We start from the raw sequence: 13,664 nt of genomic DNA, 5'->3' as shown, positions 1-13,664 counted from the left end.
GCATCCTGTAGCTATTTCTATATTTTACTTGGATGGTATGTAATTGAATGTCTTATTTATTTATTTTTAATATAAATACTCATGCGGTTTTTAGATTAAAATAATTGTTTTTCCCATCAAAGTACTAATGGAAAGAGGGGGGGGGGCAGAGTATGTTGACCAATATGGAGATTCTGATATAAGGAGAAGCACAAAAAAAAAGTTAATCGTAGTTATTAACTAAAGAAGCTTCTTTCTTTCTTTTTGTCAGTTCACAACTTTTGCAAAGTTATGGGAACATGTTTTGATAGCATAAAAATTGAGCCAAAACTTATATTTTACTCTGCTGTCTACAGTCAAGTTGGCATTGCAAATGAGAATCAGTCTTTATTTGCACTACATGGATAAATTAAGGTTAAATATTAGCTAGGTCTTAACAACATGCAACATGATGCTGTATCTTAATACAACAACTATGTAAGTTAAAGAGTGTGATTATTTTCAAAATTGATTTTGCGTATAATTATCGGGGGTTGGGGGTGGATACTCTTACTTGAGTGCAACTCAGTCATGTACTATTTCCTTTATTATTATTATTTTCTTTTACTTGAGTTGAATCAGAAAAACTTTTGCCAGAGTGTTTTTACACAAGTATCTGTACTTGTCTTGTACAGAAGCAGGTACTTTTGTCACCTCTAGATGGGTGTAATTACAGTACAGTATTAAAGTTTTTTCCATGGATGTAATTGCAGTACAATGAAGTATTGAAGTTTTTTCTCTCCCTGTTTTTCCCTTTGCTCATTCGCACATTCGCGGTCTACATCCATCCAATTGGTGGCGCTAATGCACTATGAAGGAGGTTCGTCGAGCGCCAGTGAACAGAAGAAGAAAGCAAAGTTGAGAGGTCATGAAGCAGCAAGGACAATGCTAACGAAACAAGTTCGCGAAGAGATATTGTCAGTAACACCAACTTTTTTTTAAACTGAGTTTTTGATTTTTTCACAAGAGACTAGAGTCTTAACATATCCTAGGTAAGTTCATTTTTCGAAGCTTGCCAAGACGTTAACTCTTAACTGGCTACCGCTATCCAATGACAAGACACTGGTAGTCAGGACAGTAAGGGCTATAATACACCTTCAATAAAAAATGGGAGGTAAACAGTGGAGGTAAACGACCGCGGTTTTGGCTGTTTTGACATTGTCGCTAAAAAAAAAAAAGAAATTCAAACGATAAGTTTGTTTAACGTAAGTGCATTGCACAGTATGTGCACAACTGCCTACATTAGCAATATATTTGCGCCACAGCATTTCTTTGTATTCTGTAAATCATCCCATATCTATATTTTAGCGTACATTTCTTCTCGTTACTCGGGTTTTTTCCCGCCTGCCGTACAGTAGCGAAGGGTGCTACATAGTCACTTAATACAGTACTGTTTACAGTGTTAAGTTATGCAGTAGGGATGGCTCAGTGGATACCATCTGGGTTGAAATCCCGGTCAGGGCGAGCAATCATCCAGTTGCAGACTGTTCTGTGGCAAGTTGGCATGTTTTTATCGAATCACAGAGAACTAAATTGAGGATGTCTGAGTGAAAATGCAACGATTTTCTACAATGCGGGTCGAGATTTTAGTTGTGACCCTTTTTGTAGTCTTATAACTTTGCTAATCTTTCTCTTGTTTTTCAAATGACTGCTATTATTGGTAAATGACTGCTATTATTGGAATGCTTGCAATAATAACAATAATCATCTCCTCTCTTATCTCCCATGCAAAAACTTGCCAATGTACTGTTCAGCCCAAAGTCATGTCTCACGTTAAATTGCGATTTGGCGCCATCTAGTGGCATCGCTTGGTAATTACAGTTAAAGTACCACTGATTGTGACACACCTACGTGGGGTTAAATTTGTTCTCCACATTTGACCCATCCCCTGAGAGAGTGGTGAGCAGCAGCACTCATCTAGCCCCAGCCCCCCACCCAATTCCAACCCTTAGTGATGAGTATCAAGCTCGAGGCAAATAGGCCCCATTTTTGTAGTCTTTGGTATGACCGGCCAGGGATTGAACCCACACACTCCCTATCCTAAGTGAATACATATTTTTCTTTTCAATAACTTCTCGACTGATTAAGCGGTCGGTATAGAAAAGGATGTATGCATCATGCCATATTTAATTGGTATATTGTAGTGCTGTGCAGGCCAAACGCATATAGTATATTACCCTCTCAAATGGAAGCTCATGCAGCTACTATAGAGTGATAGTGTAGCGATAGTATGCATGCTTTTAAAGACCTTGCACCACTTGACATCTGCTTATTTGGACAGCCTCTCTAGCCTGTGCCAGGGATTCTTCTGCCTTAGGGCTGTTGGTTTTGAGGAGGGGGGTGCGGTTGAAGCTGCAGCGGCAACTGTTAACTGCTAAGCCGTGTGTTTGTGCCTCTGCGCCGCAGCCTGACGCCAGCTGAAGCGTGATGCATCCAGAGCAGCCCACAGCAGGCTTCACCCTTCGGAGACGACTGGCATATTCGGCCCCTCGGGGCACGTTGAGCACCGGGCCAGTGCAGGGCCTGAGCCAGAGCGACAGACCTCCTCGCTTCTGTCTCCTGCTCCCTAGGGTCCATGCAGCTGACGTGGCTTCTGCACAGCCTGCACAGCCTGCACAGATGCCCTCGTCTCCCTCCTCCACCTGTGCGGCTCCCCCACACCCCATCACTGCCAGCGCCTTGCCAAAAAACATAGGCAAGCCGGAATTCCCAGACACGGGTTGGGACCGCATTAAGGATCTCTTTCAGAAAGAGTTAGTGCTTTTGTCTGTGCCTTCTTATTTAGCAGTTTTCCTGTCTCATTTCATGCAATGAAACAATAGAGGAAAAGGTTAGTGAATTCCTGCTGGAGGTGAAAAACTGTGCTACAGAGAGAATTTTGGTAAAAATGTTAACACTTTTACACGCTGCAAAAACATTTGCACATATTGAAATGCACAAATTGCTCCTTAGCACCTGTTTCACTCTCTTGCCGTCAACAAGTGAGAGAGTTATCAAACATGTATGCTATTGTATGCCGTCCTTCAGTGCGGGCCAGAGTTACCCAGAGGAGGTGACCAGCGTGCTAAAAAGTGGGATTGTTGCCTCGATGGCAGGTTTCATCTATGGAGGCCTACCAGCAGGTCGCCACGCTAAGCAGCGGTTCATCCAGATGAGCCAGGCAGAACTCTACAACAGTCGTTTCGAAGCAGTGGTGAGTTAGTGCTGCAAAGATCTGTATCCGGGTTATAATAGTTGGGGATTTTCATTATAGTGTTCTAAATTTAGTTCATTTTAATTAGTTTTTGGGCAGTTTATTTTTGCAAATAGATTTTAAAAAAAATACAAAAAATTAAATGCTTTGTTTCTGTTTTTAGTTTTAGAATTAGACTTAGAATTAAGACGATTATTTTTTAAACCTAAGATGTAGTTGTATTTCAATCTGCGCCACTCTTAAATTGTATTTTTTAATTTTTTAATATTTAAAGCCCAAAATTACCTTCACACACACATTCTAGGACAAACACAAATAATCTTTTTTTTTTAAGTAGTACCATATTTTTGGGACAATAAGTTGCATTTTTATGGGAAATGTATTTTTCAAAAACCAAGAGCAGTAGAGCTTGGACTCCCACCCAAAATCCCCGTTTAAAATCGTGTTGATGGTAGCGAATGAGTGCTGGTTGGATTCGAAACAGAAATAAATCAGCTGTGCTGTATGATGAGGATGACAACGATTTGTAAAGAATACTTTGCGCAAGCTGCAATTGAGAAGGGAATACACAAAGCTTGAACCAGCATGTAGTGAAAAAGTTCTTCACGTATGTATTTCATGTGACCATTACAAGGCAGGCGATTGTTGGGTTATTCATTTATTTATTTTCTGTGTGTTTTGTCAAATCAGCGTTTGGCCCAAAACGCAGCTATCCGAGGTTTCGTGAGATATGGACTTCGGTGGAGCTGGAGAGTTGCTGTATTTGTTTCTTTATTCAAGTAAGAACAAAAATATGTTCATGTCTGTGTTGAAGACAAACTCATTACTCAATACCTCGTCAGTAGTTGACAGATGTTTTCAAATTTATCATTCAAAATGATGCGACTCAAAACACATTGTCCTCAATTCTGTAGAGTTACACTCTTGTCTGAGGAGCATTCACCCATTCTCCATTTCATCAATCCATCTTGGCAACATCATCACAGCAACTTCTGAGAGGATTGCAATTTATGCACTTGATGCTATTGTTGTCTTAATATGTTTCTCTGTCCTGCCTTCAGTTCTGTCAGCACAGGCCTTTCAGTTTACCGTGACAAGTACACCCTCAGCAATTTTGCTGTGGCTGGAGGTGAGTTTGTGCATTCAATGTTACCGAATGGTCGTTCATATTGTTAGTGGAGTTAAATCCTTTTGGTTAAACAATTTAGCAGTGCCCGTCCTAACACTAGTTTGCTGGAACCACTTATCTTAAATACAATAAATCCATTATCATCTCAAATAACAACCAATCACAGCTCAGCTTCAGAAAACAGGTGAGCTGTGATTGCTCGTTGCCTGAGCCCTGAGCAACTGTGATGTCATCTTCAGTTGACAGCAAGTGGCAAAATGGCCGCCCCCTGAGATGGATAAAAACGGCTGGATTTTGCTGCATAACTCATGTTCAACAAATGGGATATTAATCACAATGTCATGTTTAGACTAGAAAGGTCACATGTAACATATTATTGTAAAGAAATGTTTAAGGTTGACTTCCCCTTTAAATCCATAAGAACATGGGCGTGTCAGTCAAGGAAGACCTAAATTGCTACAGAAAGAGAACATGGATGAGAATAAAGAGAATGGGCATATTACATTTTGAAAGTTGGTGCTTACGCCCATTCTTTTGAATGTATGTTGACTGATCGTATGTATTTGTACCACAAGCCTCGCTATTGCATCCACAGGTACATGCGAAGTTATGACTTTGATTAAGTATTGTTAAATAACACAATATGTATTGTATTCCTGTCACTTGGCATTGGAGGTGGTCAGCTGTGACTCTGGCTTGTAACCCAGAAATAGATTTTTTGACTGTGTGAAAGCTTCCTTGCATTTTGATTGGCTGTAATTTGCAACGTTGCCACATTGCGTACCTGCCATTCAAATTTGGAATCACTGCAAAACGAGTGGCCAAGACTCAGCTACTCGTGAAAGCTTGTGGCAGAACTCCTCCGCGTTGCTCAATGTGCGGCAGCCCATCAAATCTTTCTACCTTTAAAATATAAACGTAGATATGTATCGAATCGTCTTTTATTGTAGAGAATAGAGATATATGCCACATTTGCAGTTCTGACGAGCTCATTCATACTGTATGTAAAATGACAAGAATCTCATTTCATCGTACACTCTCGAACGGAGCCGTAATGAATCGAATCGTAATTGCACTGAATCAAATTGTTCCACTTTAAAATCGAACCGTCCTTGTATCATATCGCACCCCATGTATCAAGATGCGTATCGAATCGTCTTTTATTGGAGTGATGCGCATCCGCACAGCCCTTGCCATGGATCATCGTAGTGTGCGGGTGGCCAATAATAAATAATAAAACCGACTTTTTTTGCATTTGTGTGATTGAAAAACTTTCAAAAGTAAATGTGCGTGTGTGTTTGTGCCCGGCGTGCATGACGTGTCTAGCTGTGACTGGAGGTCTTTTCCGACTGAACCTGGGCCTGCGAGGCCTGGTGGGAGGCACCATCATCGGAGCAGTGCTCGGGTAAGCGGCCCGTCGTCCTTTTCGTATCCGATCGCGGCTCGCGCGTTGTTTATGCTCTCATGTTTGTTGTGCATGTTGTGCACTCTGGCAGCCAGCTGCGGCCCTTCCAGCAACCCTCTGTGCCCCAGCTGAGTTCCCCCCCCCCTCCCCAACCCATGTCCCCAACCCTGTGCTGGCTGCCAGAGGCGCTCATGTGCATGGAGTAGTGCTGTGGCTTGGCTAATCGAGCGGAGAGGCCGGCCAAAGCGGCAGCTGCCTCTCTTCTTTCTACCGTCTTTGCGGTTCCAGCCGCTCCTCTCCGCCAAACGTGGCCTGATGTGGACTAATGCTTCACTTGCGCTCATTTGCCTCATCTTTCCCTGTAGCTTGGCACGCACAAGTAGGATTGTCAACGTATTGTCAACAATTTGATGTCCACTCGTATGTGTGTGTGTTTTGCCCCCCCATTCGAGGGAGGGAGTGGGTAGGGTTTTAATGGAAACAGCAGTTTTAGACAAAGGGTCAAAACGCAAAGAATATATCAGGTTTTGGGCGGAATCGCACCTCCAAAATCATCACTAATCAGGAGAACCCCCCCCCCCCCCCCCCACAAACAGCATGTTTGTTCAACCATTAACGTTACATTGTCAAAGAGCGGAAGCCATTTCCAACACTTTAGATTGGCAAATGTCAAAATAACACCCACAAGTTTGGAGATGGACTAACCAAAAAATATCAAGTTTACCAAATTGTGTAATTTATTTGCATTAAAAATAGCTCACATTTTTGAGTATATCTATATATATATAGGGGGGGGGGGTTGTATTGTAAGAATTTACCATTTTTGTCTAGAATTTTTGGGGAATTTGCCCATTTATAATGGACCTCAATTATACACCGATTTTTGATATTTCTAGGCTGGCCTGTTCCCCATCGTTGCAAATAGCGGTGTCCCGTCCACTGTACTTGCATTGCAAGGTAATCACATGAAATGATGCTGGCGAAATGTTGTGAAGTCCTCTGCCACCATCTAGTGGCAGATTGTCTGGCATTTTATTATAAGTCCAGTTTTTGCTTGCAACACAAAACAATAAAAGATGAGGTGTTGGCTCTTAACTAGAAAAACTCAAAATGTGGTGCCCTTCTAAGTCAAGGTGCGATTCTACCCATCTTTTTGGGGTGGGGATCATATTGAATAACAACTGTTGGTCAAATTTAGGATGTACTTCCTTGTCTGTTCAACTGGCACCACACTGACATCGCTGCCCCCTCCCCTCCCCTCCCTCATTGTGTGCCCGAGTGACCAGCCACCTGGAGATCTTGACGTGCAAAGGCCTGTGGCAGGTGCAGGCAGAGCAGAAGTGAAAGGAGGTTAAGCTCTACATCACGCTCCAGATACCGTGTCACATTTGTCCCGTGCTGTAGTTGACATTGAACGGACAGGAAAGTTAAATTGGGTACAATTTATAAACCGTATGGACAATTGATAAGAACTTTGATGACTTGTGTGTACCTTGTAGGGATGAGCGATTTTTGCAAGAAAAAGTGTATAGCTGATCCAAGTATAAATACATTTTAGGATTCCTACGGGTGCTTTGATCATCAGCATGCAGTCGCTGACAGGAGAAAATGTCCGAGAAAGAAGGCGGCGAGAGCGAAGGGAGATTTATGAGATGAAACTTGCAGAGTGGTGAGTGAAATCCAACTGTCACAAAGATGGCTGTACATTGCCTCGATTTTTGACTTTGCATTTGGCGATCACCAGGACGGCACGACTGGAACTGACAGATGAGTTGATCGGCGACCTGCATGTGAGCTCACAGGCAGAGACGGAGCGGGACTTGAAGAGGATCCAGGAGCTCCTCAGTTTACCGCAGAATGATTCGGTGCAGGACTCGAGCAGCCGATGACGGTGCTACCAGATAAATGACAGACATTTAAAGTGTGATCTCACAGAACACTGAGTAGAAATTCGGTTTTTACTTGGACTTGATCCCTCATCTAGAAATTGGAAAGCGGAACACTTTACAGTGGTGCCTTGAGATAAGTTTGAGTCATGCTGTGTACATGCTCGTAACTCAAAACACGTGTAGCTCAAATCATCTTTCCCCATTCAAATGAATGTGGAAATGACGTTAATCCATTCCAGCCCCCCAAGCAATAAGACAGTCGTGCAGACATGGACTAGCATGCATTTCTACCCTCATTATAAGCAACTTCGTAAGATGCTGTAATATTAGTCAGTTTTTTTTTGTAGCAGTATGCCTGTGAGTGTTGTTGTATTAGCTGTCATGTTGTTGATGTGTTGCTCCACTGTATTCAAATATCCACTGGTTAAAGAGCTTTAAAACAGTAAATATCGATGCTAACTGTTAGCATTGAAATTATATTTTCCGTTATGTTAGCGTTAAGATAGTGGGCTGTTCGAAAAGCCAAATTGTTTGGCAAACTATTATTACACTACTTGACAAACTACTGCTTAATTAAAAAAAAAAAAAGAAACTACTGCTAATTGTGAAGTGAGTTAACTTGTTTACTGCCACCATGCAGCGCTCTTACCGCAAGTTTGCCCTCGCGAATCAAAGCAAAAATTGGTCGGGTGATGCCTCGATCTTGAAAAACTCCTACGTCGGGTCAAGGCACCACTATAAATAACACGAGAAGGCACAATAGCTGGCTGGCAACCAGTTCAAGGTGTACGCCACCTACTGCCCGAAGACAGCTGGGATAGGAAATGGATGGCACAATAGCAGCGATAGTACCTTTTTTATGAATTTGTTTTTGTTTTTGTTTTTACCTGTGGATTGAATATGATCAAAAGTGAGCAGGTGCTCACAGTATTGAAGCCCATTCCTGCAAGTTTAATAATAATTTTAAAAAAAACTAAGAAGCTATTATCACTTCTGTTTTTTAAACCATCAGAATTCAGTGGATTTTTTTTTTTTACTTCTGTGTGTTGCAATATTTGCTCTGCCTACATGTGAATAAAGTTAAACAGAATCCTTAAATCTAATTCCTTCAACATATTGATTATAATGTTTTTCACCTCTTGGGTTTTGAGAACTAGGCAAAGGTGGGAGGATGTTGACCACTACAATGTGATGGAGACAGGAGGAAGCACTACACCTTGGACTGACTGCCAGTCAGTCACATCATAGGGCAAACCTGAACTGGAGGACAATTTAGTAACCAACATATTTGAAAGACTGACAATTTATTCTTTACTTTTCCAAGAAAAAAAATGCTATAACAAATTATCATTTAAGTTGATTTGTCCAGGTGTTGTAAATTTGGAAATGTTATACTTTCTTGGATGTCCAGAATGAGCTGAATAATTTGATATTTGAATGGTCCCGGGAGGCGTCCAGGAGGCATCCGAACCAGATGCCTGAGCCAACATGAAGAAATTGCGGCTCTACTCAGAGTCCCTCCCGGATGACCGAGCTTCTCACTCGATCTCTAAGGGAGAGCCCGGACACCCTGTGGAGGAAACTCATTTCGGTTGCTTGTATCCAGGATCTTGTTCTTTGTGAATGTAGACCGACCAGTAAATCAAGAGCTTCGCCTTTCGACTCAGCTCCTTCTTCACCGCAATGGACTGATACAGAGTCCGATTCACACTCGGCTGCGAACCGTTTCACTGAGAGTTGGAGATCACAGCCTGATGAAGCCAACAGCACCACATCATCTGCAAAAAGCAGAGATGCAATGCTAAGGCCACCAAACTGGAACCCCTCAACGCTTCGACTAAAGCTGGTCCACTGTTCCACGGCCATGACGAAAACCACACTGCTCCTCTTTGCAACTTTTTTTCTTTTCAGTAATAAAAACCGAGGTGATTTGTCAAGATATAATAATAATAATAATTATTATTATTATTATTATTGTTTCTGTTGTTGTTGTCCTCTGCATCCACGGTGTGGCGGTAGCATATAAAAACGAATATTTTGTGACCTGGTCACATGACATGTCATGTGGCCCACATAAGGAATTCTGAAAACGTTTTTTTTTTAATTTAACACACCTCAAATACAATACAAACAATTGAAGCATCGCATAATGTTACAATCAAGTCAATTACATAAAACATCAAGATATATATAAATACATACAAAGACAAAAAAAAGAAGCAAACAAACACAGAACAGGGGACATTGTTACAAATTGTCAAAAAGAAAAGGAGCCCACAAATATGTTTTAATTAAATCAAAGTCATTCCAAAAAAAACAACTAAAGCATGGGCATTTTTCTGATCCATAAATCTTCCAAGATTTTGCAAAAATAACAAGATTTGTGAATAAACTGCTTACCCATTACAAGAAGAACATTGACACCAAAGTCAATTTTCCTATTGTTAATTTCCATTCCAAATTGTATCCCTTTCATTGACAGCACAGGAAATTGAATACCCATGTGCTGCAACCAACCTTGAAAATCCTTCCAAAACCGCTGAATTATATTACAAGACAAAAAAAAAGATGTTCCAAGTCTTCGTTTTCGAAGATGGCAATTCAATTAGTTTGGAACTAAACCAGCTCTGCATCTCCAACTAAAAAAAACGTACTGAATCACAAAGAAAAAAAATAAGTGGTCGAGGTTTTCAACTTCCTCATCACAAAAAATTGCTGTTTTTAAAATCTTTAGTTGGATAAATCTCATTAAAAACTTTGAGATGTACTACTTTGCTTATTCACTGAGAAGCTGCAAAATACATCAAAGTATTACTGAGTTGCGGGGAAAAGTGTGTCTAACGTGCTGCCTTCATGTGCTCCTTCCCGGCACCCGTTGACATCAAAACCACGACTGCGTATGTCGATCATAGCTTTTGATTACGGTCATTTCACAATAGAAAATCAAAGATCTACCCCAAATGGAAGAAACTAAAATTCCGCTTTGTCGTGTTTGTCATTTTAGTTCACTTGAAAGTGTAAAAGCTAAAGAAAACGACTCAAGATGAAATAAGAAAGAAAGAAAGAAAAAGAACCAGCGAAAAACTGAGAAAATCTCCGTTTTACACGATGTCATCAAACTACACACCACTCTGGCGTATCTGGTGTTGTAGCACGCCGCGGCATAGCAGAGTCACTCAAGAGTTTGACTGCATTGGAAAATGTTCCCGGAGAACAAAAAAAATGACAAACCCAATCCTCTGGCAAATGCGGGATTTTGTTCACAGCTTTTTTTGTGGTAAGTGAGTGTCGTGATAGGAAATATGCCAACATGCGTTTAGGGCAATACTGCATTCAGTGCATTCATTGTACTGTGTATGTCATTATCAACGAGTTAATAGTGGAAGGTAAAGTCACCCGTTCTTCATGCAATACTTTAATTAGCTGTGTATTTTTCATTCTTTCATCGCCCAAAAATATCAACAGCACATGGGGATAGGTTTATATAAAACTGTGAGCATGGGGTCCTGTTAGACAGACCCGCCATACGTTGTTACGAACGATGCGCAATGAACTGGTTTGCGTAGCAGTCGAGTATGCTGAGGTGGCAAGCGCTTGTAGTACTCCACTACTTAAGTAGAGGGGCGGAGCTACGTGGTGGCCATGGCAGCCCATTGTCACTATCTGGCCACCACCTCATCAAAGGGACGCTTTTGGTACCTGTGACTTGTCTGCCGATGCTCTACTATTAGATCCGTTTATACTCAGCCACAATTCATTTACATGCTAAAATAATAATTTTCACCTGGCGATGTGTGGGCACTCATGGCGGACAATGAGGCGCTCAGAAGCATTCACACCAGCGAACTATCGGACTGAGAAATGTGAAAGGTTAGTGTAGAGCGCAGTAGGTGTAATTGTCCACATGAGAAAAGGTCGCCATGGAGATAACATCCTCCGTGCTCCTATTTTGGCAGCAGGCGTAGTACTTGATGATGGTGGGGCTGAGTGCAACAGGACAGAAGTTATTGGCACGGCATGACGGAGGTGGCGTGGAAGCACATGGAAACAGCAGCACAGGTCCGGAGCACGCGTCCGAGATGCCGTCAGGGCAAGCTGTCTTGTGGGCTTTAATCCTGCTCAGTGCAGCACAGCGGGGGGAGAGTGTGACGGGCTGGGGGCCACTTCCTCATTGTCCTTGTCAAAGCTTGTTAAGGAGATTCCGCTGATTTGGGGGTGAGTGTTGATGGCTTTATAATCAGGCCCAGATGCCTTGTGCCATGCGTTGGGGGTTGGAATTGTTTTTGAAGTGCTCCTCAGTTCCAACCCGATGGCTGTGCTTTGTCTTCTTGGACTGCAGACTTCAACACTACCTTGATCGGAAAGAAGTATCAATCGCCTTCAGCATTAAGCAAACTTCTATATTCATCAGGGGGTTCTAAACAGGGGAAGTGGTTACCCTTTTAAAGAGTGCTGACAACTGTTGATGTCAGTCGTCAGGTTTCCATCCAAATGTTTTGAAATTTGTATGCGAATTTTGTGATGGAAACCCACCTAGAGTTGATAAATGACCACATATTGCGTTTGTTTTATAAGCTTGTTTTTATATGCTTTATGTAACAATTCCATAATCTAGTAAGTAGGAACTTATGAAAACAAGCTGCTTAGTTTCATAGTAACAACAAGAACACTTTTGTTTCAAATATGGATAGAATGGCAGTCATTTTGTATATTTTAGGGAATGCTGGTTCATGGTTGTAGAGTGAGTAAAGTTACTGACTGAGTCGGCAAATAATTGTTTGCTCATTTTTGGCCAACAGTTTATCCCGTGGTTAGCAATTCTCAGCATGGTAGCACCCGAAGCAAAGAAGCGTTAAATCCCACACTCAAACATTAAAAGCTTCGGGTCCAAATTGGTATGCCCGCATTGACATCCACCCTGATCAGCTGTGGCGGTTTTTCACATGAATTCAACTCGTCATTGGAAATGTGCCAGGAGCCTTTTGTTGAAGCCGTCTTCTCTTCCGAGAAAGGCAAAGTTTCTTATGGATATAAAAAATGAAAAGTCAAACTCTTCTGATGTTAACGTTTATGCTTCAGCTGGCTGAGTCCCTTGCTACACCTCGGACACAAGAAAAGACTAGAGGAACGTGACCTCTACACAATTTGTCCTGAAGATGAATCGGAAGTATTGGGACAAGACCTACAGAGGTGCCTTCATTTCTTCATTGCGCCTTTTCATTTTTTACAGCACCTGCACAACAAAAATATAAGTTGGATGTTCCCATTTGTGCCTGCCTGTGCAAACACAATATGCGTTCACATGTCTTGCAGGTGCTGGGATCTTGAAGTTAAAAAAGCTACAAAACAACTTCGGAAGCCCAAACTGTCCAAAGTCCTTGTTAAGTGTTATGGGAAGTCTTACGCTGTAGCAGGAATCTTTGCCTTTTTCTTGGTATGCACTAATTGGCTTTATGCAGATTTAAGGTGACCCAAAGTCAATGAGGAATCCTAATTCGTCAGTTTTATACATTAACATTGTATGGTGTCTTTGGAAGAAAAAAAATAATTAAAAAAAGAAAAAAGAATAGCATCTCTTCTAAGATTGCATCAAGGCAACTGCTCTTTTTTGTTGATGTTGAAAACATTTGAAATGTGCCGAATGGTGCATTGTGTTTGTAAGTTCCTACGTTGTAAAAGCACCCTGAATGCATTGTGTTGCATGTGACAAATGTTATTTTTCCCTCCTATGTGTGCTTTATGCTGTTTAATGACACCCCAATTGGACTTGGTCCGGTACTTATACACAAACGGTCTAGTAACACATACATCCAGACAAGTAATAATCAAAGGTATATACAGAAGTCTTCGCCGCTAAAAATAAGTTATATTAATTCATTCACTGCCATTGACGGCTATAGATGTAAAAAGTTCATTTGAACTGTTTCTATAAGTTTTCCCACTTTTGTTAAAGAGAGTATGAAAACCTAGAACTTTTTTTTTGTGTTTAGAACAGATATATAAAATTTGTGATTAATTGTGAGTTAACTA

The 13,664-nt window shown here is 41.3% G+C and overlaps 2 protein-coding genes across 5 annotated transcripts in view; both read left to right on the top strand.

Moving 5' to 3' along the window:
- The first annotated feature begins 865 nt into the window (after positions 1 to 865).
- timmdc1 (translocase of inner mitochondrial membrane domain containing 1) lies at positions 866 to 8,732 on the top strand. Of its 2 annotated transcripts, XM_086067440.1 has the most exons (9): positions 866 to 1,010; positions 2,425 to 2,771; positions 3,046 to 3,211; positions 3,902 to 3,990; positions 4,273 to 4,340; positions 5,667 to 5,745; positions 6,642 to 6,702; positions 7,304 to 7,414; positions 7,490 to 7,638. In XM_086067440.1, exons 2-8 carry the CDS (start codon positions 2,446 to 2,448, stop codon positions 7,394 to 7,396), a joined length of 882 nt encoding a protein of 293 aa, XP_085923566.1. In that variant the 5' UTR covers positions 866 to 1,010; positions 2,425 to 2,445; the 3' UTR covers positions 7,397 to 7,414; positions 7,490 to 7,638. The 2 variants fall into 2 exon arrangements, with proteins under 2 accessions (XP_085923566.1, XP_085923565.1); XM_086067439.1 differs by lacking the exon at positions 6,642 to 6,702 and having other exon boundaries at positions 7,490 to 8,732.
- Positions 8,733 to 10,621: 1,889 nt separating this feature from the next.
- Positions 10,622 to 13,664, top strand: part of LOC147178785 (ATP-binding cassette sub-family C member 4-like) — a 31,110-nt gene continuing 28,067 nt past the window's right edge. For 2 of the 3 annotated variants that reach the window (XM_086067436.1, XM_086067435.1), the window contains exons 1-3: positions 10,622 to 10,911; positions 12,714 to 12,824; positions 12,948 to 13,068. In XM_086067436.1, the coding sequence (XP_085923562.1) occupies positions 10,835 to 10,911; positions 12,714 to 12,824; positions 12,948 to 13,068 (309 nt within the window). In that variant the 5' untranslated portion in view covers positions 10,622 to 10,834. The remainder of the gene's footprint in view (positions 10,912 to 12,713; positions 12,825 to 12,947; positions 13,069 to 13,664) is intronic. The other variant, XM_086067437.1, reaches the window with a different exon arrangement.

The sequence above is a fragment of the Leptonotus elevatus genome, chromosome 2 (assembly GCF_054856555.1).
Source record: "Leptonotus elevatus isolate MCC_2025b chromosome 2, RoL_Lele_1.0, whole genome shotgun sequence".
Lineage (NCBI taxonomy): Eukaryota > Metazoa > Chordata > Actinopteri > Syngnathiformes > Syngnathidae > Leptonotus > Leptonotus elevatus.
The sequence above is the reverse complement of the archived record's forward strand: the minus strand, read 5'-3'. Positions and strand labels throughout refer to the sequence as shown.

Bases quoted from the DNA above. Each gene is read 5' to 3' on its own strand.
- timmdc1 (XM_086067439.1), top strand. From the start codon at position 2,446: ATGCATCCAGAGCAGCCCACAGCAGGCTTCACCCTTCGGAGACGACTG. The intron at 2,772-3,045 runs GTTAGTGCTTTT...GCCGTCCTTCAG, and splicing joins AAGGATCTCTTTCAGAAAGA to TGCGGGCCAGAGTTACCCAG. The intron at 3,991-4,272 runs GTAAGAACAAAA...TCCTGCCTTCAG, and splicing joins GTATTTGTTTCTTTATTCAA to TTCTGTCAGCACAGGCCTTT.